At 38.2% G+C, this 25,331-nt stretch overlaps 1 protein-coding gene across 1 annotated transcript in view; it reads left to right on the plus strand.

Annotated features, from left to right (window-relative positions):
* NPR1 (natriuretic peptide receptor 1) overlaps window positions 1-25,331 on the plus strand; it is a 3,300,976-nt gene that overhangs the window by 3,048,857 nt on the left and 226,788 nt on the right. The window contains exons 17-18 of the mRNA XM_044079969.1: window positions 6,879-7,002; window positions 25,247-25,315. Coding sequence (XP_043935904.1) covers window positions 6,879-7,002; window positions 25,247-25,315 — 193 coding nt within the window. The remainder of the gene's footprint in view (window positions 1-6,878; window positions 7,003-25,246; window positions 25,316-25,331) is intronic.

Genomic DNA, 25,331 nt, shown 5'->3' on the forward strand with positions numbered 1-25,331 from the left:
GATCTCAACATTTGGCTTCCATAGCCTTAGCAGAACCCTAACTCCAACCCTAAAACTCTCTACTTGTTTCCTAGACATGAAATTCCTTTTCCATTTCATAAACCTAAATCCCCTTCTCATAAACCTAAGAGCTCCTTCACTGTCAGAGGTGCTGGAAACTGTTGAAGACCGGGGGGGGGGGTGAGAGGGGCACTTAGTGATCTGAAAAGGGCAATTTTTTAAAACTATTTACTACCACAACATAGGTTCACTTGGAGGAAGTTTTAAGCTTAGCCAATTCCCTTGTGGTGCTTGAATTAACATTTGCTGATTGGTCTTACCTATCCCATGCCTGATAATTGTATATTATCCCTAGTGAGAATAACTGTGATCATACCACAGATAATTTGAGGGGACCCATGTAAGGGATGCAGCATTTAGGAACTGCCTCTATCCATTAGTGGCATGAGGGGCAATCCTGGAGTACATTTTCTATTACCCATCCTTAGAGCCAAGTTGCATTTGAATATGGACAGGGATGAGCTTTGTTTTACTTGAATGGATAGTCTGTTCTGGAACAGTGGTCCACAACATTCAGTTAAGAAACCTAGACTGATTAACTGATGCCATTTGACTTGCCGATGTTCAGTAGGTCCATCTGTATTAGGTCAGGGGATGCTTTGCATGCCAGACATGTCACCTCTAAGCCCTCTATAGCCTACTGAGTATAGTGATAAATATTTGAGGTGGTCCATGCAAGCCCTATTGTTTAGGACTTGTATCCTTTTAGTAAGGTATATCTGTGGGTATTCCAGTTGTTGCATGGGTCTGAACAGATACATGTCAAAGTGGGCATTATACAAAATGATTGACCTAATGAGGGCTTTATAAAGTGGGACAATAACATTTCTAGATCTAGTCAAAATCAATTTGTTTATAAGCTGTGCAATATAGAAAGATTTTCTTATGACTCTGGGCACATGTTGGTCAAAAGTTAGGTCACGGTACACACAAGTTCCCAAATGCCAAGCAACTGGGTCAGTTCTCATGAGGCATTGTGAATTTGGCAGTTCCTTGGAGTAGATGACTTCCCAAAGGATCCGATAATGTATTTCTTAGAGTTTAGTTTCAAATCATGATTCTGGCACCAGTTATTGTTTGGGACAAACCTTCCTGCATGATGGCTAAGTCATTTGGGGATTCAATAACTGCTCCTAGCTTGCAGTCATCTCAGACTTAGTCAGCCAAAGCCCTTTGGTATTTCCTTCTACTTTTGAGATGTATATGCCAAACAGAAAAAGTCTCAGCACCGAACCCTGGGGGATTCCATTGGTGACTGGTCTCTTCCTCTGTTTTGATTTCCTGCATCCTGTGAGCAACATACACGTTTGCGTTCTTTCATTCACCTTCCTGATTGTATTAACCTGACTGTTTAAATTATATTCTTTTTATAATACAGCACCACTTGTTAGAATGTGTTTTAAATGTGTAGTTTGGAACAGTCTTCTAGTAAGCAATGAAACAAAATGTATGAACTAATAATGGGAAAACTACCAATTTCAGAAAATTTCAACCATAAAAGGCCATTTAAACTTCTGTCATTACAATCTACCAATATCAATAAATATGCAAAATCTCTGCAGAAGTAAGTCATCTAAATAATTCCACATTAAAGGGATCTGTAACTAATGAAGAGGTTGCTGCTAGCAAACAACTTTATATTTCATTGCTTCATCTACAAATAAAGGGTCTGTTGCCCTTGAAGAATAAATTGCCTATGCTACATTAAAAAATGATATGCTAGTAATTTTGCATTGGGGAATGGATGGCAAACTGATAACAGAAACATAGTTACTAGGTAACTCCTCCAAAGGAGGACATTCATAGGACTGCAGCATCCACTCCCTGTAAAGTGCAACAAAGGACATTATTAGTGATCCATCTGCATACTGTGGGAGTAGAACCTAAAGCCTTCTGCATCAAAAGAAAGTATACTACCTGTTTTGCTACTAACAATGCAAGTGACTTAGCATAAGTAGCACTAAAGTTCTCTTCCCCTGAAGCTCTCAGCTCCTTGTAAAATCCATTTGACAATCAACTAAATCTCTCAACTTCACAGCACAAGAAATATGGAAAAAGCCAAAATTTACTTGGAGGCGGCCAAAGGCCCAAAACATGGAAACATTTTAAATATTGCTTGTATAATCTTAGAAAGTTGCTAAAATATTGTTTTGTGTTACCATGTCTTTCCTGAAAGATAGGAAGACTGAAACTGAAAAGGGCTATCATTATTTAGTGAATTCAGTTCTCACTGATTTGCCAGAAAACCACAAATGCTAAGAGGAACAGAACAAAAGTATGAGTCAAATATTCTGTGAAAATCTGGACAATTGAGAGCTATGGACTCAACTCTCTGAATCACAAGTGGTGGTATGGGTGGGGAATTCATGTCTTGTTTGAGCCTGAGTAACACTAGCCACCAGGTATACCTGACTGGGGGCATGTTACACACAGACACACGCACAGACAAACACACACACACACGCACATACACACACATGCACACACACACACACACACACACACACACACACACACACACACACACACACACACACACACACACACACCATAACTCCTGCAAATAAAAGAACAAAACTCTCCTTAACGGTATGACTCTGGCTCTGGCAGCATAGCAACAGCATAACTCCTGTAACACAGAGCAATAAGAGAACAAGAACAGCTAGTTTAACTTCTGTGTGCAAATCCACAGAAGCATGAAAACCACTTCATTATTTTTTTCTGACAGGTCTTGCAGCTGTAAAAGTGGGGGACTCCCCCTCCCCTGGCTCTATGGTTCCAGCCCAGCACACATGTTAACAGTCCCTAGCCGTAAGACTCCCTTCCCATTCCTTAAAGCTAAAAATCCCCCTCCCTCTCAAATACTTGGACACCCATAAAAAATAGATCATTCTCATAAGTTACTCCAAACAAGTGTGTGTTGTGACTGCTTGATGTCAGAGTACTGGAACTGTTAAATGTCTAAAAAGTGAATCTATACAACTTAATGTCTATTTATACAATAAAAGTTTATAGGCCTCCAGTTTTCATATTTTTCTTGTTATAAACACAATCCAAAATAAAAGGCATTATTTATTTTTCCATTAAGATAATTGCACACAACTATGATAAAGCCAGTGTTTGCAAATAAATGACTCTATTTTACTATAGTAGTCAGTGAAATAATGCCTCATAAAAAGCACAATGAAAACACAGGACAAAAAAATTACTTGGAAGCCAAAGCTGATGATAAAATACATTACTAGATTTGCTAAGATGATGAATATCTTCTTCTTTCGGCTTTTTCCTGGTTAGGGGTCGCCACAGTGGATCACCTTGTCTGCTCATGATTGGCAGTGGAGTTTTACAGTGTTGAGATACCAGCCGGGCACCCAACATTCCACTGAAGGTGCACACACACACACACACACACACACACACACACACACACACACACACACACACACACACACACACACACACACACACACACACACACACACACACACACACACACACACACACACACAGTCAGTTTAGAGTGTCCAATCCACCTGCAGCATGGCTTTGGGATGTGGGAAGAAACTGGAGGAGGAAACCCACACAACCACAGGGAGAACATGCAGACTGCACACAGAAGGCATCTCAGCCGAGGATTGAACCGGAGAGCCTCTTGCTGTGAGGCAGCAACGCTAACCGATGCACCACCGCGGCCACGCGGACTGGATAACAAAACTTCTGGTGATCAGTGTAGAATCTGGAGTGTGTGATAAGAGAAGGGAGAGCATCCTTAGTGTGAGAGATGGGAAAGAGTGAGGAGTGAATGTACTATGGAGTAAAGGTAATACTGCAGCCTACATTTAAAGCAAAGAAGGAATATATGTATCTATATCTATATATATATATATATATATATATATATATATATAGAGAGAGAGAGAGAGAGATAATAGATATTTTATATATATGTATATATATATATATCTATATATATATATATATATATATATATATATAGAGAGAGAGAGAGAGAGAGATATTATATAAATATATATATATATATATATATATATATATATATATATATATGGAGAGAGAGAGAGGGAGAGATAATAGATATTTTATATATATATATATATATATATATATATATATATATATATATATATATATATATATGGATCTACCTGACTACGTCGAAACGGCAAAACAGCGAAAACGACTTTACCGACACCACATAATCGACAGTTCACAAACACGACACCTCATACATACACATAATCGACAGTTCACAAACACGACTCCTCATACATACACATCATAACAACAAACAAAACAAATCCCCTATCCAAAACCCACACACACAACACAAGCACACCAAAATCCTTACAAACCAACAATAACCCATACATACCCAACTATCTACAACCCTAACCCAAACCCTTACCCTAAGGTCCGTCACTATCGCACACTCACCTAACCCGCGCCCTAACCCTAACTCACTTAACCCGCCTAACCCAAAACTATCACTACTGCACCCTAACCTAACTCACTGCTAACCCTTACCTAACCTGCCCTAACCCTAACTCACTTATCCCACCTACCCCTACAGACCGCCAACATCGCACTTACCTTACTCACCCTCACCTAACCCGTGCCCTAACCCTAACTCACTTATCCCACCCCTATCCCTACAGACCGTCAACATTGCACACTTACCTTACTCGCACCCTAACGTCCGTCACTACCGCATACTTACACATCCTTTCCCCATCTCAGTGTTCTCAGAGTCAGTGTCTTCCTCCGTCGGTCTTCTGCCTTGTCGATCTTCTGGCATCGGTGAAGTCGTTTTCGCTGTTTTGCCATTTCGACGTAGTCAGGTAGATCCATATATATATATATATATATATATATATATATATATATATATATATATATATATATACATATATATATATATATATATATATATATATATATATATATAGGGAGAGAGAGTGAGAGGGAGAGACAATAGATATTTTATATATATATATATATATATATAGAGAGAGAGAGAGAGAGAGAGAGAGAGAGATTTTATATATATATATATTTATAGAAAGAGAGAGATAGATATTATATATATGTGTGTGTGTGTGTGTGTGTGTCTGTGTGTCTGTGTGTCTGTGTATCTGTGTGTCTGTGTGTATTTTTATGCTTTACTGTAGGTATTTTAATGATTCAAAGAAGGTAAGTGTAGAAAAAAGTTTAGTGTAAAAAGAGCATTGGGTTTATATTTGACAACATAACACAGTGCAGTCTGTCATCCACATTATTGTCCTTTGTGACTGAAGTGGAATTCATGTGGTACATGGGAGTATTTCAATCTATGGTTATTAACCTTCTCATGTCCAGGACCCATTCCTGCAAAAATTACACCATCCATGACTCCTTTTCATATTTGTGCTATCATCTATCACTCCATCAGAAATTATGCTCTGCAAACAGAAATGCAATAAGACTGGGAGTCTGCAAACGTCTGGCATTGTCATAATTTCCTACATAATAATAAATTCCATTGCTAATATTTTTCTGCCATATTTACTGTCCAGATTGTTTCATATGCAAACATTGCATATTAGTGGAAAGACAAGAATGTGCCCAATTTTGCTATAACCATTTTATCTGTAAGAAATGAATTTCACACAAAGTTGGGCAGAACTGAAAAACATCATCAAACTATTATTAGAAGTAAATTTTCCATGTTCCATTACATCTACAAATCAGTCAAGGTATTGGAAGAAATATGTCAAAATTCTGAATATCTCAAATTTGCTCCCAGTGGTTTGAACAGTCTTGAAATAATTTCTTTAATAATTGGTTTCTTTGGAGGTTCCCCCTGTACTTCCTGCCTATCTATTATTTCTCCAAGATGTTGCAAGGAGAGTTTGAAAAATTACTCCCAGTCTGTACCGCTGACTCAGAATTATGATTTTTTTGCAATTTCACACATCAAACTGCCATTATCTCTCCTTTGCATAACCCAACTTATTACAGTCAGTTTGGGACTTAAAATGTATGTTTCTGCTTCCTTTGAACCAATTTCAAACACAGACACTCTAGTATACACAGCAGTCATAATCACAAGCACATGACAATCCATCACATTCCCAGTTTAAGATGCTTATAATCAGTGAATATCCATCCTATAATAAGTACTTTATTTTTATGTGTTTTTACAATATTTCACGGTAACAGTTAATGTAGAAGAGTGTCGTAGTGGTACAGCAGGTAGCTTTGTGCTCTCTCAGAAGGCTGGCATATGTTGTGCTGATTTTCAACAAATTTCTTTAAAAAAAAACAAATATTTATTTTGTGTGATATTAAGGGGGTCTAAAATAACATCCGAGTTGAATGAACTATTCAGCTTCACTTTACATTTTTTGTGCTGAGATATGAAGACATTTGTCATCACTAGCAACTTTAGAGATGCAGCTAGAAGTCTGTTACTCTAAACTAATTAACGTTTCATTTTAAAAGCTGTTTGCTAAGTAAGGAACTCGTCTACACTGGAGCATTTTCAGCCAGTACCTAAGTAATAAAGCCAAAGGTAAACACAGCATGTATGGAGCATTTAAATTTGCCCGCCATCCGGCATGTCTTAGAAAATCTGAAGATAAGGGATTTTGTACACAAATGGATAACACAATAATTCATAAAAGAATGAGGTAAAAAGCTGAAAAGTGCAAAAATTCCAACTACTGATGACCTTTAACTTTTGTTTCATGTCTGCATAACATGTAATAATAATAAAATTAAGTACACCCACTTAACTGGTATACTTTCATTTTTTTCAGTTCTGTGGCTGAGCAGCTAAAGAGGGGAGAGACAGTCCAAGCCGAAGCCTTTGACAGCGTTACTATTTACTTCAGCGATATTGTGGGTTTTACTGCACTGTCAGCAGAGAGTACACCAATGCAGGTATCGTATGTTGAGCATATTTGTTTGTACACCTAGATAATGATACTGACTCAGCACAGCTGTGTTATTGAGATCTTCTTCAGCCTTCAGTACGAGTCTTTCTGACCTTCGCTGGGGATAGGCTCAATGAATCATAGCCCGGAGTTCAGGATTTATAGAAGAGAGACTTTCATAATGCACAGGAAATTATTGCAAAGAAGATTTATTCTATAGAGAAATTGCTCGGTTTTGAAATGTCCTATGTATGTACATGGTTACTATCAAAACATCTACTCTTCATAACATCTAAACTCAAAACATCAATACCATAACATCTAAACTTCAAAACATCTAAAACTCATAACAGCGAATCTCAAAACATTGAAAACTACAAAGCAACTATAAATAACATCCTACACACTGTTTTCTATTTTATGCAGGGGGGCAAGCCCCCCTGCACCCCCCACACCCCCCATATATTAAATATACCAACTCCAAGGTCGCACTAGAGTGTGGTTAGGAAATTAACTTTTTTCCCCACTGTAGTGTGACCTTGGAGTTGGTATATTTAATTTACAAGGGGGGGCAGAGCCCCCCACATGGGGGGGTGCAGGGGGCTTTCCCCCTGCATAAACATAGTAAAAACTCTTTGGGATGTTATTTATGGTTGCTTTGTAGTTTTCAATGTTATGAGTTTTAGATGTTTTGAAGTTTAGATATTATGCTCTTGATGTTTTTAGTTTAGATGTTATGAAGAGTAGATGTTTTGATAGGTAACCATATATATATATATATATATATATATATATATATATATATGGGTCCCCTTCAGTAGATCGAACATATAACAGGTTCGAACCTCATATGGCTGAGACCATATGTTCGAACTTGTAAATGTTCGATCGGACTGAATGGAGATCTCCGTACAGAGCAGAATGGGAAGATTTCCCTTTTCCACAATGTAGTGCAATCTCGGAGTTGGTATATTTAAGTAAGGGGGTTGTGGGGACGTTTAATTTTGTTTTTTGTCATTTTTTTTCTCTTTTTACTTCAGTGTTCAAACTGTTACAAGTTCGAACATATGGTCTCGGCCATATATAGTTCGAACTTGTAATATGTTCGATCTACCGAAGTAGATCCATATATGTGTATGTATGTATATATATGTATATAAATATATATATATATATATATATATATATATATATATATATATATAGATATATATATATATATATATATATATATATCTATATATATATCTATATATATATCTATATATATATCTATATATATATATATATATATATATATATATATATTTATGGGGACACTTCACAATGCCAAAATCCTGAAAGATCGAATTTCATATGGCCGAAACCATATGATCGAACTTTCGGAATCCCGACATTGTGAATGAAGGTCTGCATGCAGTGCAGAATGGGAGATTTCCCTTTTCCTCGCTGTAGCATGATCTCGGAAATGTAATATTTAAGAAGTGGGAGTGTGGGGGTGGGGGGTGCAGGGGGACTTGTCCCCCTGCATAAACATTTAAATTGTTATTTTTTTTTTTTTTTTGGATTTGTTTCGGAATTTCGATATTCTGAAACACTGATCATATGAAATTTGATGTTTCAGAATTTCGAGATTATATATATATATATATATATATATATATATATATATATATATATATATATATAGATATAGATATAGATATATATGGGTCTACTGTAAAAGACAGAAAATGCACTTGTTCGAAAATTAACAGTGGAACCTCGGTGGTTACGCGAAAGTGCTCTTCCGCGAAGTACGGTTCAACAAACCATTAAGAAACACAGGTGCCGAAGCACACTACAGTGGGGAAAGGGAATTTATGTATTTCCCAACTGTAGTACAATCTCGGAGTTGGTATATTTAAGTGGGGGGGTAGTGGGCACAGCCCCCCACATGGGTGGTGCATGGGGGCTTGCCCCCTGCAAAAACAATGTTTCTCTGTTCTTTATCGGTTCATTGAACTGATGTTTGCGGAAGTGCACTTTCGCGTAACCATGGGTCTACCGTTTAATTTTGAAAAAGTGAGTTTTCGATTATATACAGTAGACCCATATATATATATTATATATATATATATATATATATATATATATATATATATATATATATATATATAAATAGATAGAGATAGATATAGATTAGATATAGATATAGATATAGATATAGATATAGATATAGATATTTATATCTATATCTATTTATATCTCTCTCTCTCTCTGTCTTACACACACACACACACACATATATATATATATATATATATATATATATATATATATATATATATATATATATATATGTATATATATATATATATATATATATATATATATATATAAACCAGCCTTGTCAGCATATCATCCCTACTAGTTATTGTCCAGAAATAAGGTAATATGGAAACTGAACAGCCAGATATTTTTTGTCTGCTCTGGTTGAATACCCATCACACTTAATATCCAAAATTGCCTGCAAAACTACTCTGTTTTTGTGCTTGAAATAACCCATCCCATTTGGTTATAGATTGGCCTTACCCATCGCATGTGTGATAATTATATATTACCCCTAATGACAACAACTGGAATCACACCATAGATAATTTGAGGGGACCCATGCATAGGATAAAGTATTTAGGAGCTCCATTTGTGTATTATTAGTACAGGGTGCAGTCCTGAGGTACATTTTCTGTTTCACATCCATAGATCTAAGCTGCACTTCAAAATGAACAGGGCTGAACTTTGTTTTATGTGATTGGGGAATATCCCCTCCGAATATACCTATCCCTCCAAACTATTCTGTTGATGTAGCAGAAGAAGTTTAGATCCCTGGACCAAGTATTGCTAATTCCATTTGACTTGCTGATGTACAGTAAACCTATCAGTAATGGGTCAGAGGTTGCGTTGTATGCCAGACACAGGTGACCTCTTAGCAGTCTGTAGGATACCGAGTATACTGACAGGGCTTTGAGTTGGTCCATGTAGGACATGTGGGTTAGGCCTTGTTTCCTTTTAGCAGATATCTCTGTGGGCATTCCAGTTGTTCCATGTCTCTTGCAAATATATGCCAAAGGGGGTATTATATTAATTGAATGGTTTAATAAGGGCTGAGTAAAGGGGGGCAGTGACATCTCTAGATCTAGACACAACCCCTTTGTTTATAAGCTGAAGAAAGAGATAGATACTTTTTTAGATTTGGCCTGTGAAGAAGAGGTTGTCTCCTTACAAGTTAAACAACATTTGACAGTGGATGATCCTCAGCAGCAGATCCTTCACTTATTGCCCAAGATTCACAAAAACCTGACTAAACCACTTGGTAGGCCAGTAGTGTCTGGTAATGGCTCTTTGACAGAGCCTTTATCAGCATTTCTAACTGAATATTTGCAGCCTTGGTTAAAATTAGTTAGAGCTGGAATTCAAGACACTACGGATTTTTTGAATATTATTGAAAATTCTCAGTTGGAGACACACTGGCTACTATGCACATTAGATGTAACTGCATTGTATACAAATATTCCACATTGGGCTGGACTAGAAGTTAAATATTGGTTAGATAAAGTGGACATCTATCCTCCGGGTTTTAATACCCTGTTATTGTGCATGGTGGAGCATGTGCTGACCAAAAATGTTTTTTTCATGGGGACTATTTTTGGCAGATTCAGGGAACAGCAATGGGGATATCTTTTGCCTCCATTTATGCTGATTTGTTCATGGGCTACTTAGATGATCTGCTTATTTATGATAGTTTGCATAATATATATCTATCTGAGATAGACATCTGGAGAAGATTTTTGGACGATTGTTGGTTAGTGTGGCGGGGTGGGGCAGATTATTTGTTTGAATTTGTTAAATATTTGAACTTAAATAAATTGGGGATAGAATTTACCATTAATGTGGATATACAACAGATTAATTTTTTGGATGTGACAGTCACAAGGGATAGTGACAATACTTTGGCATCCAAAATATATCGTTAAGTATCCACAATATAATAATTTGTTATTTGCTGCAAGTCTGCACCTTGCCACTGTATAGATAATATACCTAGATCCCAATTTTTGAGAGTAAAAGAATTTGTTCATCTCCAGATGTCTATCATCATTTTGAGGATGATCTTACTGATAGATTTTTGGCTAGGGGGTATCACCCTAATAATATCAGGTCAGCCAAGAGATGGTTAACTGGCAAAAACAGGTTGGAAACCCTTGTATATCATCATAAGAAGCAGGAGGATATGAATGTCATTAGGTTTGGTACCACGTATCATTGAAACATTAATGTTATTAGGGAGTTTAGAGATAAAAATTGGGACATCTTGTTAGCTAGTGAGAAACTGTCTGGGTTACTTTTGCCCAGATGTCAATTTTCCTATAGGAGACGACGTACTTTAGCTTCCCATTTCAACCATTATAAATGTGGGAATAGAGATCGAAATAGTGAATATCAGGGTACTCTGACTGGTGAAAAAGTTTATGATTCATACCCATGTGGACATTGTTCATCCTGCAAATATATGTTAAAAACAAAACAATTTTCCAGAAAGAACACCAGTAAGGTTTATGATATGAGATTTTTTGCTAATTGTGGGTCAGACTGGCTGGTTTGTTTGGTGACATGTTCTTGTAATGCCTTCTATGTTGGGCAGATGTCTAGGTCTATACATGTACGCATATCTGAACATCTTAGTGACATCCGCACTAAGCGTATGTCAAATGCTTGGTATAAACATAAATTAAAACATCACAATGCCAAATTCCATTTTATGATTATTGATAAAGTTTGGGGGGATTGGATAAATAAATTGGGATGGCATGCTATATTAAATAAAAAGGAGAAGGGTTGTATCATTAAACGTGGGGGGTTATTTTCCCCAGGGTTAAATGATCACATGTAATAGATATGCTCCTGAGGTTAATGGTGTCTTTTGCTTTAAATTTGAATGTTTCTTTAATTGATGATAATTAATCTTGGTACAAGTATTGGGGACTTCTGCTTTGTATTTTATCACCGAAGAGGGCTTGGTTGTCGAAACTGGTCTGATTTTTTATGGTGTGGCCACAATAAAAGAAAGTTTATATGCTCTGTTGGTGCTGGCTTTGCTTTTTTTGGACTTCTGATTTATTTTCAGACCATGATTTTGACATGCTGTTATCTGAAGGATATATAACCCCCCATCTAGACAGTCTGTCTCAGTATTATCCTTTTTGTTGTATTTAGTACAAGGTCCTCATCTTTTGTTGGTTCAAACCACCAGTAAATATGGAGAGGTAGTCATAAAGAGATGGGCTCATAGATTGTGTTATTAGACCTTAATGAAATACATTCTTTACAAATAACATCATTAAACTGATGGAGAGCTTTTCACCAGAAAAGTATAGTTGTATAAAATCTTACCATAACAGTTTATGTCCTTTTCTTCACTGTTGCAGAATTCTTTACAACAGGAGATCCCCTGCCAAGGGTAGCCCGACATCTGGCCAGTATACCAAAGCCATTAGGTTGCGAAGGGTATGCCATACATCAAACATATGCTCCCCGCATACAGCGTAGATCGTAAAGTTGACATCAGACATACTATCCTCAGAACTGAGATCCCCAGTAGGAACACCGGGCCAAGGATTAGAGGGGTACCAAGCACATCAAGATGAAAAAAGAACCAGGGAGGGAGGGAGTGAATACTGCAACAGTGAAGAGAAGAACATCTACCATTATGGTAAGATTTTACACAATTGTACTATGCCTTTCCATTCCACTGTTGCAGTATTCCTTACAATAGAGAGAGTACAAAAACTCATGAAGAAGAAAGGGAGGAGGAAGGACCAGCAGAACCCTCTAGGAATCCATGAAGGATGGCCCTAGCAAAACCTGATATTCACCATCCTGACCCATGACTGTTGATGAGACCACAGTCGTGGGGCTCATCACAAAGGAGGATGAAAGGGCATGCAGTGAGAAGGTGACATCTCTTATCAGTTGATGCAATGGGTACAACCATGACCTGAGTGTAAACCAGACCAAAGACATTATTATTGACTTCAGGAAAAGGAGAACAAACCACCCAGTGCTCAGGATCAATGGTGAGAGTGTGGAGAGGATTAAGACTACGAAATTCCTGGGTGTACACATATCAGAGGATCTCTTGTGGTTGGGAAACACCAGCCAACTGGTCAAGAAAGCACACCAATGCCTCCACTTTTTAAGAAGGCTGAAAAAAGCTAAGCTTCCTCTTCATATTCTCTTCACATTTTATAAAAGTGCAATAGACAGTATCCTCACATGCAACTTCACAGTATGGTTTGGAAGCTACACAGTTACAGAAAGGAAGTGCCTACAAAGAGTGGTGAGGGTTGCAGAGGAGGTAAAAGGTTTCAGTCCTCCATCGATACATCTTTATTCTGCAAGAAGCATCGAAAAGGCCACTAAAATAATACAGGAGAAACATCCTGTGCATGGATTATTTAAGCATCTGGCATCAGGCAGGAGATATCGCAGCATCTACCGCAGGTAACAGTTTCTTCCCTACAGTGATTAGACTTCTGAACTTGGGCACTAGTCCCAGGGGTCTGGATATATATTGTCAATTTTTATTTATTTGAGCAATATATGCTTACGTATATTCCAAGTAAGGGGAATATTTATTTATTATATCGATTGTCAGTATTATTAAACTCACTCAAGTGCAGTATTAGACAAATAACTTAAGCGTTGCAGTCTGTAGTGTGTTTTGTATTACTTTAGAAAGGGTAGTTAATTTAACTCAGGGGAGGGTATTCTTTTCGTGTATGAGTGTTAGTAAATGTGTCTGCTCTTTCTTGTTTGTGTTGGCAGTAGTATTGTATTTGTTAGTTATGTTTATTCCTCTACTTGTATGTGTTCTTTCACTTTCCTTTGTAATCTCAAGAATTGAGCTGATGCACAAAATTTTGTTTAGGCTACACGTGTAGTTCTAAATGACAATAAAGTTTACTTTGACTTTGACCAGCCCTATCTCCGGATATTACATCCAACTTATAGTGCTTGGTAAAAGTATGCACAGAAGTCCAGGTAGCTGCCTCAAGAAAAGAGTTAGTATCTAAACCATTGAAAAAATCACCAGAAGAAGCCACAGCCCTAGTAGAATGAGCCTTAACAAAAGAACGAAGGCTCTTGCCATGAAAAGAATAAAAAAAGAAATGGCCTTAGATATCCAAGAAGAAATAGTTTGTTTAGAAGCAGACAAACCCAAAGATCTAGGGCAAAAGGAAACAAAATGCTGATCAGATTTGTAAAAATCTTTGGTCTTATCCAAATAAAATCTGAGTTTTCTATGCACATCCAAACTGTATGAAACCTTCTCACTAGCAGACTGCGGAGAAGGGAAAAAAGTGGGCAAATGAATAGACTGATTAAGAAACACTAATACATCACTTTGGGCATAAAAGAAGGACTAGTACAAAGTGACACTCTGTGCTTATGGAAAACTAAAAAGGGGGAACAGCCATAAGGGCTTGAAGCTCAGATACCTATCTGACAGAGGTCAGGGCCAAAAAAAAAACAGTCTTCTAAGAACAATGCTGCAAGGAAGCTGAAGCCGCAGGCTCAAAAGGATCCTGAGTCAATTTCTCCAAAATAAAATTATGGTCTCCGAAAGGAGGAACAGGTTTTCTGGGAAAACTAATATGAAAGATGTCTTTAAGAAATTGTTTAGCTTCAAATCTAGAGGCTTAAGTGGGTGCTAGAAGCAGACAGACAGAAATAGGTGACAAGTGGGCCTTAACAGAAGACTATGCCAACCTACCATTGACCAGATAAGAGAGAACCAAAGCAGCATCCACTGAAAGTGGATCCAGGTTTTGAGAAAGACACCAAACAGAAAACCTCTTCCAATTGGTTAAGTAGGATTTCCTAGTAGTGGGTTTCCCAGCCTCCTGCAGAACCCTAAGCATGTTCTTAGAAAAAAGGTATCTATATGGAATCAAAATCCTATCACTCACAGTGTCAGTGAAAGAATGGACAGTGGGGAGGGATGAGAAATCCCTTGTCTTGTGTGAGTAGGTCCACCCTGTGAGGTAACTTGGGATGATTGCCCTAATCTAAATGCAGAAGAAGAGGGAACCAGTGCTGCCTGGGCCAAAAGGGAGTCACCAGCAAGATTTTGAGAGAATCCTGCATTATCTTGAACAGGACTTTTTGAATGGGAGGAAGGGAAGGAAAAGGCATAAAGAAGCATCCCCTTCTAGGAGAAAGAGAGGTCAACCACCTACCAGACCAGAGGACATGGAGGTCTGACACAAAAAGGAGAAAGTTGTCTGTTCAGAGGGGAGGAATACATATCTACTTGAGGAGTACCCCACTGGTGGAAAATGTGCAAAAACACATTCCTGTGAAGCATCCACTCGTGATTGTGAATTGTGATATGGACCTGCTCTGCCACAACATTCTGACCTGAGGGAATGTAAACTGCCTGAAGCATCATTTGATGCTGACTAGCTAGCTCCCACACTTGAAGTGCTAACCTGCACAAGAGATAAGATCTTGTTCTCCCTTGCTTGTTGACATACCACATCACTGTGGTATTGTCTGTCAGTACTTTGAGGGACCCTGGAATGAAAAGAGGATGAAATGCCTGAAGCGCCAGTAGAAGAGGTCTCATCTCTTTGACATTGATGTGGTCTTTCTTTTGCTGAGGCGATCAGAGACCCTGCACTTTCAGTCAGCCAAAGGAAGCCCCTCATCTCACATCTGAAGCATCTGTAAACAGTTCCTGAGGGGAGTGGAAGTTGAAAAAGAAGCCCTGGATTGAGTGACAAGTGCTGAATCCACCACTGAAGTTCTATCTTGAGGCCTGGAAGAAGAGGGACTAAGAAATCTAGAGGCTGAGAGTGCTGAAGCCAAGCTAACTTTAGAAACCACTGAAGCTTTCTCATGTGGAGCTTGGCTAGATGAAGCATAGGAATGGTGATGGCTATAAAACCCAGAACTTTCAGAAATTCCCTGGCTGTAATCGAGGCCAGAGGAAGAAGGGATTAAAAGAAGGTAATGAGAGTTAAGGCCTTTGGAGGAAGTAAGGATTCCAGCATTGGAACAATCTGGAGCCTGCATCACAGAAACACAGGATCCTGTGAAAGAGTCAGGAAGGACCTTTGGAAATTTATAGTGAAGCCCAGGCTTTGCAGAAAACAACTGGCAAAATGAAGAGATGCTGCAGTAGAATCTCTGAAGAGGATGCCTGAAAAAGCAAGTCGTCTAAGTAAGGAAAGAAATGTAACCCCCTTAGCCCACAAAAAGCAATCACAGGAGCAAGGCATTTGGTGAATACCATTGGGGCAATAGTGGGGACAAAGGGCAAAGGAGAGATCTGAAAATACCAGGAAGCAACAGAGAAATGTAAAAACTTCCTGAAAAGGGGATGAATAGGAATATGATGATAAGCATCATTGAGGTCCAGAAGAACTAGAAAAGCCTGAGGAAGCAAGGTCTGAAGGGACAACATCTGAAAGGAAGGGAACTTCAGAAAGGTGTTTAGGTGAGAGGGATGCAGAATGGGTCTTCAACTGCCCTCTTTCCTTGGGACCATGAACATTTGGGAACAAAACCTCTTTCTCCTTTGAAAGACTAGAACTTCCTGGATAGTTCCCTGAGTCAAGAAATCCTGAAGCACCTCTGGGAAAAAGGCAAATTGTTCCTGAGGGGGCTGAGGAATACCCATGAAAAGGGGAAGAAATTTCAAGACCATGTAATACCCTTGGTGAAAAGAACCCAGGAATCTTGAGTAATTTTTAACAAAACAGGAAGAGACAGGAAAGACAAAAGTAAAGAGAAATGTAGCTGAGAAGCACAGGATAGTCAGTCAGCACCTGTTTTGTCAGGAAAAGGAGAATTCTGAGCTACAGAAGTCTGGGTAGCCTTAGCAGGAGGAGATCTTCTACCACCCTTCTTACCTTTTGGGGAGGGCAAGACTGCCTACGAACAAAGGCTGGCTTATTAGGGTAATTCCTTTGGAATTTAAGTATAGGAGAAACAAATATATGTTTTAAATCTTGTAGTCTTACTCTTTTCCTGTAAGGACTTAAAGAAATCACCATCATCAGCACCAAACAAGTGCTTGTTATCCAGAGAAGCATCCATCAACTTAGCCTTAATATAATCACGCAAAGGTTGAAGTCAATGCTAGGAATATCTCCTCAGCACAGAGCCAAACGCAGCAGCCCAGCAGCAGCCCTAGAAGATACATCTGCAGCATCATAACTGCATTTAATAGAGTGGCGAACATCCTGGGAAGAAGTCCCTAACAAGGAGAGAGCAGAAGTATTCCCCTCAGAGTCAGGAAGGTCAGAAATAACCTGACAAGCCTGAAATAGAAGAGACAAAATATATCTTGTCTTATGAGTCTGATAATTGACAGCCCTAAAAGCAAAGGTAGCAGAGATAAAGTCTTACCCAGTCTTTCCATAGTTCTACTGTCCTTATCAGAGGAAAGCAACTTTCTAGAAGGCAGCAACTTAGATGGCTTCTCAGATGCCGCAGACACCACAGAAGTGTCAGTTGATGGGCACTTATAAAGGAACTTGTGGTCATCTGGCACCTTATAAAACCTATCAGGCTTTTTGGGAGCAGGGGGCTGAGAGTCATGAGCCTGAGATGCAGTAGAAAATGCATCCCACAATGCAGGCAGGACAGGAGAAACAGCAGAAGGTCTAGAAGATTCCACTTGCAAAAACTTGTAATACCTCTGCTGAACCTCAGATACCAGGGCACAATTGCATTTGAAGAATTCAGTCATTCTGGAAATTGTGTCCCCAAAAGAAATCTCCTCAAAAGGAAAATCAGGACTAGTGGACTCCTCTTCTTCAAAACCATAGTCTAAGGAAGAAGGAATCTGGGAGAAAAAGGCAAGGGATTCCTTATCAGAATCCTCCTCCTCCTCCTCCTCCTCCTCAGAGGAATGCTGTTCCCTAGGCTTCTTAAGAAGAGTAGAAGACCAAGGGGAACTGGAACAGAAACTCCTTGAGAAGGCTTCAAAGCCATAAAGGCACTAAACAAACCTTGAGTGAAATTCTGCCATTCATTCTGAGAGTGCCTAGGATCAGGAGAAACATGTTTATTTGTTGTGTCTTCTTTAAAGGAATGTCAGCCTTGTAAAACGTAGAAGGTTCAGACCCAGTACAACACTCTATAATTGTAATCTATACCTCTCCCTGACCAAAATCTGAGGAACACCGCTAGGCCCTTCAGTAATAATCAGCCACAGTTCTCCCTAAACATCTGAAGTGGACATCTGCAAAGCCTCTAGGAACATGCATAAAGCAGGATCCATGCTGGCCTCTGAGCAGTCATGGCAAAGGAATCCAACCAGGAGCCGGGTGATCTTCTAGGCTTTCACTAGCCTTGACAGAGACATCTGGCAGAGGTGGAACATCTGACAAATCAGACCTAGCTTTCTTGGGCTTCTTTGCAGATGTCTGACCCTTGGAGGGGTAAGCTCTTTCCACAGTATTTTGCCAAACGCTTACAAAATTGATTTTCTAAGAGTGACAACTATGCATTGTCTTTGGAATGAAAGCCTGGCAAATAGAACAGAAAGTATGGTCATGGGAACTGCCTAGACAAAATAAACACTTCTCATGATGGTCTTTATGGGGAATCTGTCTCCCACACTGCCATTTACTGTTTTTGGATGACATAAACCCCACAAGCAGTAAAACCAAGTAAAAAAGATAAGAAGAAAACCCCAGCAGCGAAGACAGCTTGGTGAACTAGCAAACAAAGCAAGTGTTCAGACCAACAATCGATGACGATGGCATTCAGATTGGCGGCAAATAAGTTCTGAAGATGGTATATCCAATGTGTCTTTATGCCGGACTCTGTATGCAGGGAGCATACATGTAGTGTAGGGTGTACCCTTAGCAAGCTAAAGGCTTTGGTATACTTGCCGGACATCAGGCTGCCCTTGACAGGGATCCCCTATTGTAAGGAATACTGCAACAATGAAATGGAAGGACATATGATATGACAGTCTCGTTATGCTATTTTATTTGGTTGTCTTTTAAAATGCTGGTCATATAAGTGTATTTAAAAATATGTAATGAAGAAAGATGTGAGGAAAAATCTAGACAGAATGCATACCCTTATAGGTTCATAGCTACTTACTTAACTACTGATCTGTGAGGATCTTAAGAAGCCTAACCTTACATTCCCACAGTAGTTTTTAGCCTGTACATTTTGTTTATGAATAACCTATACATTGGTCAAACAAGGATATGTTGGTACATTTACATGTTTCCCCTATCCGTGAGGGACAGGGGTGTTAAACCAAGGCTGAATTTGAAGTTACTCATTCATATGTTTAAATTACATTTGAATAGAAACAGAAGTCCTTTGCTTTACTGGGAGTGGAAGATGGTTCCATAGAAGAAGCATTCCCTGTGATCAAAATTTATCCCTCCAACATGTTTTATTTATTTAGTAAATGAACTTGAGATCCATTGAGTGGGTGTTTATGATACCAGTAGATCTGCAAATGTGTAATAGGTCTAACAGAAAAGGGTCTGTTGAAGTTGCATGCACAAGGCAGTGGTCACCTCTCAGTAGCCTGTAGGATAGTGAGAAGAGGGACAAGGCTTTGAGATGGTATGAATAGTTTTTACAGTTTAGGTCCTTGATGTTTTAATGAGAAAGCATTGTGATCATTCCAGTTGTGACTAGTTTTTGGTCAGGTTATGTACCAAAAGGGGCATTATATTCAATGATAAGCCTAATTAGTGCCAGCTACAGTGGAACAGTTAAATCCCTGGATCTGGAATGTACCTTTAAATATAACTTGTCCAATGAAAAAATAACTTACTTACAACAGTGGATATGTGGTGATCAAAGGGTAGTTCATCATCAGCTTAGGTTCCCAGATTTGTAACTGCAAGATCAATTTTCAGGGATGTTCTGTCAGTGTGCTAATTACAATGGTAACCATACTTGCCAAAGGATACAATTATGCACTTCTTGGCATTTATTTGTAGTCCATGGTTTTCACTCCAGCTATTTGTTTGGCACAGGCCCTCTTGGAGGATCTTGGTGTCCTCTGGAGAGTTTAAGATGGCACCAAGTTTGCTGGCATCAGCAAATTTGGCCAGCCACAAACCCTTAACATTAGTTTTGACCTTCAAGAAGTAAATGCATAGAAGCACAGCTCAGGAACTGAACCCTGAGATACAATGCTAGTGGTAGGTCTTATGTAGGAGGTAGAGCCAACCACCCTAACCTTCTGGCTTTTATTTGTGAGACAGTTTGCTTTCCAATTTGTTATATAGGGATTGACATTTTGCTAGGAGAGATTATCTATGATGCATGAGTGTGAATGCTTTTGCAGGGTACAGAAATGCAATGTGTACTCTTTTGTCCTTATCAATTACTTCCATAACATTTTCAAAAAAGTCAACTAGGTTAAGTAGGCAGGACCTGCTCATGATGAATCCAAATTGAGTTGGTTTGAGAGTCTGTAGGTTATCTATATCCTTATATATGAATTCCATAATGATGCTTTCCATAGCCTTGCAGATTAAATGTGATATTTGTATAGACAGAATACCAGAACCTTATAGAAATGTTTATCATCTGGCCTCTTGTCTTATCTCAAAGATTTTAAAATTACTAAATAAAAAAAAAACTACATTGTTTACTGAAAAAAACATGTCATGTTAAGAGCAGGTGGTACAAGTAGGAATTGTACAATTTGCTGAAGATAAATTAATAAAGAAAATCATGAGATATATTGATAATTCATCTTTGATAAGGTTTACTGTATGTTCCTTATTATTCCTTGTGCTTTGACCTCCCCATCTTCTCACTACTGAGTTTTTACCCCAGTGTAATATCCCTCAGTGTAGTGCTAATTAAATACATTTTCTACTGGAAGATGGGAGTGGATATCAGGTGGTAACCAAGCAAGCAACAGGTGCAAGTCAAGAATCATCTCACTAGTAAACACACAAATTAATACACACACACACACACACACACACACACACACACACACACACACACACACACACACACACACACACACCTAAGCCAAGTAAACATTGGCATTCCTCTGCCAGCATATATTTGGGGTATGGTATGAAAAAAAGTCCCCACAGAAAGCCGACAAAGTCACAGAGGAATCTAGATTCCATGAGGTGTGGCAGTGTGAGCCAAATGCTCAGTGTTTTAATGCTTTTATTTTAAGAACATGGCAGAATCAGTTCCATGGCTAGAAAAAATTATGAAGGAGGCAAGGTAGAATGGATAAAGAGATTCTGTAAAGGTATAGAATCATAGGTCCATAGATGATTACTAAGCAAACTGAAGGGTCCTTTTCTGGTTTGTAGTATTTCTGAAACAGTTCAGGACCGCTGTTTAAATAGTATATGAAAATTCAGTTAAAGATGACCCTAAAACTGCCAAAGGAGACAGATATGACAGTTGAGAAGGTACATCACACAGTGAGGTCAAGCAGGCCACAGAGAGACCATGTCATATTCTGTTATTTCCACCGCTGTTGCACAAAGCAGAAGGCAATAGAATTCACCAGGTACAGGAAGACTGTAAATATAGGCACAGACATGGTCACCATTTTGGCAGATATCCTGGGAGCTTTATGCTCTGCAGGCAAACGCCTAATAATGGTGAAAGAATGAAAAAGAAGTATGCATTATCTTTTCTGCTGAACTGATGATAGTGTAGTGATGTTAGCATGTGACTGTGTGTGTGTGTGTTTGTGTTGGAATACTCCAGGGACTATATACATATAGTATTTCTAGGCAAAAGTCCCAGGAACTGAGTACAAGAGAGCCACAATTAGTTATCTTAGATTATGGATTTGCAAGAATCCAGCTGAAGAAAAACAAGTAAGATTATCTCACCACCTTAATCTCCAGTCAACAGGAAGGAGTATCCTGCAATGAAGGGGCTTAAAAGAAGAGACTGGTGTTGAAGATTTTCAGTCCCAGTTGAGCCAAAAGGAAGAGAGAGTGGCTGTAGAGGAATACATCAAAGTAGTAACCCTGATGGACAGCCAGGAAATCCCAGGTCATACCTTGATTATTTTTTGGAAGGCAAGCAACCCAAGTAGAAGGCAAAAATGAGGATATAAGATAAGGAAGTGGGATCATAGTCTTGGAATGACTCTGCAAGACAGAAAGTACAGATGCAGATTAAGAAATGGCAAAATATACATTATTATAGAAAACAGAATGGAAAGTATATTTAGCTCAAGACAGGGAAGGAAGACAATCTCCAAGAGGAACAATGAATGACTTGAAATGGGATAGATGGAGGTATACAACCAGACAAAAGAGAAGAAAAGCACAGAAAATACCAGTAGAATCAAGTAATTTGGAACTATGGGCTGAGGCTGGTGCTAGTTTCTTAAAGTAGGGGATAGAGGTAGTGCAAATTGTGGAAGCTAAGTTATTGTCTTGGCCAGGAAACGAGCTATGTAATAATGACATCAGCCTGATTTCATAAGAAAAGTTACTGCAAAACAATCTCTGCAAAAGTACAATAACTCAGTGAAACTGAATACTTTTGAAATAAGTGACTTGGTAAATCATGTAAGTTTTGGCCAAGAGGAAGATGTATACCTGGAAGAATAAAGGATGTGACTGGGCTTGTATCCCGTACTTAGTGAACTAGACAATGGGAGAACTGTGAAAAGGCATGTTGATCAAATCTAACAAACTGGTTCCTCTCATGGAGGACTGGTATGATACTATACTAGATGAATAGGATGATCGTGATGGCTGGACAGGAATTTGATCAACTCTCATAAAGGATAAAGGGAAGGCTACAAAAAACAGACTTAGATTTATAGGAGAGAAATGTTTCGAAAATTTATTTTAAACTTGAGAAATGTCCCTTTTTCACAAGTATATGACACATCCATAGACACAGATTTATGGCTCTTAAAAAATGAAAGAGATTAAATCTAAGAATTAATAACTTTTAAATGTAATTTCTGGTCATTGCCATAATTTCATTAGAATTCTCTACCGCATCCATATATTTGCAAAATTAAAATGGATTCTATGTTATAGACCAGTTAATAAAGCAAGCTGATAACAGAAAGTATGAGAAGAAATACAGGTTAGAGTAAAGGAAAGCTTTGGCATAAATGCCAAATTTAATTAAAATCACATTTCTTTCCAATACTTAGGCAGACCACATATGGGATTTACCAGTATTTTTCCCAGAAAAATGAAAAATTGGTGTCCCTGGTTGTGTTGTGTTGATCCATGGCATGTTATGTTATGAATTTTATTATCTTGGGCTTGTACCAGATAGTTATGATTCATCTCTATTTGTGAAGATACTTGGAAAAGGCTGCTAATTTCTCAATCCTTACTGTAATCTGATTTATGTTGAAAAAGGTTTTAACTGTTTTCATTTTATTGACTTCATTTTGTATGTTGTTGGGTTCAATGACAAGGTCCTTTCTCAGCTGCATCAAAGTTACATAAAGTACAACAAATACAGATCAAGATGATACTGTGATGCAGTGCTTAGCATCTGTGTCCTGTGGTGCCATTTCTGCTGCAGTGCCTTCTCTATAAAATCTGCATGCCCTACCTGTACCTTTGTGGGTTTTCTCTGGATATTCTGTTTTCCTCCCATATTCCAAATACATGTCCTGCGTACTTTATATAAAAAGTTCTACAACAATCATTCTGTCACCTTGTTGGCATCAAATTATAGAAAAGCCTTGCCAAGTACATTGTCTGTACAGTGAAATTCTTACTGATGGTCATGTTCATGTCTTCATGATCATTACAGCAGCAATTCTCTGGATTCAGTTTGCGATCTTAGACATATAACTGTTCAGAACTCTAGCTAGGTTAGCTGTAGGAACAGATAAAAGAAGCACCTGACTTGGAATGAAATGTCATAATTCATCAGGACTTTCTTGAGTGAATTAATTGTAAAGTATGTTAAGAACCATCTAGCTATCATCATAATCATAAATGGGTCTATATCACTTTCTTGAATGACAGATCATCGACCTACCATTCATTGAACCCCTAATTATCGAAGCCTCTAATCGCCAAACAGTATTTTCAGCAAAATTTTTCCTAGGATAAACCAATGATATGCTACCCTAGTGACTGTAAACAAAATAATCAAATTTAAAACTTACCCAGGTGGGGGGCTTCACACCCTCAACCCCACCTAAATATGCCAATTCCGTGATCACACTACAGTGGGGAAAAGGGCAAATACCAGATAGTGGACAACCTTTGGTTTGCCCTTGGAAAATTTCACTGAAAACTCCATTCACCAATGAGCAGCTTGGATAATTAGGGGTTCAACAAATGGTGGTTCAATGATCTGCATTCGATGAAGTGATATAGACCCATTGTAAACATAAGGAAATTTCAGAAGTGTGTGTGTGTGTGTGTGTGTGTGTGTGTGTGTGTGTGTGTGTGTGTGTGTGTGTGTGTGTGTGTGTGTGTGTTCAAGTGCAGAAATCACAGTATCTGTTTGAGGACTGAGCCAGTTCTTTGAATGATTTAACACAAATAACCATTTAATAGTCACTTAGTTATTTAGTTACTTCAGTTATTTCTAACATTATAGACTCACTAAGACTTGAACTACAGTACAGAAATGTCTCAAGGAGAAAAAAACTCCATAACATAAATACTTACAGAAACATTTTGTGGATTTCTACTTAGATTTTTAATATTTAAAGTTTCTAAGGCAACATGTAAAGCATATTGCATTCATTTTAGCACAGAGATTGCTGCAAGTGAGTTCATTTTATATACAGTAATTTAGTGGGCAGATGTTTTGGCATCTGCAAAATTTCTAATCAAGACTATCAAAATATCTTATGGTGTCTATCTTTTGAGAGAAACAGAATAATAAGACCAACATATCATTAAAATATACTATCAATTATAAAATGTCTGAAGCTGCAAGTTTATCTGTTAGGAAGAATCCGTAGTAAGAGCTGCAAATGTAACAGCTGTTAAAAAGCACATATTAGTGAGGAAATAATAAAGAAATGCAATCTACATTTTGATTGATTAGGGCACTACTAGCAAGTTGTTGCCACAGACTGAAAGTATTCATTTGATTACAGATCAAAGAAATAGCAACTTTGTTATGTATTTGTGTGGTGGGTACAAACCTGTCATTCTGGCGATATTGCAGGCAATGAGATAAACATTCAAAAAATAACATTTGTTTTTGATGTATTGCAGGTTGTCACATTACTGAATGATCTCTACACCTGCTTTGATGCCATAATTGATAACTTTGATGTTTATAAGGTAGGAACTTTCATTT

This window comes from Protopterus annectens, chromosome 8.part0, assembly GCF_019279795.1.
Source record: "Protopterus annectens isolate FY-2018-M chromosome 8.part0, PAN1.0, whole genome shotgun sequence".
NCBI lineage: Eukaryota > Metazoa > Chordata > Ceratodontiformes > Protopteridae > Protopterus > Protopterus annectens.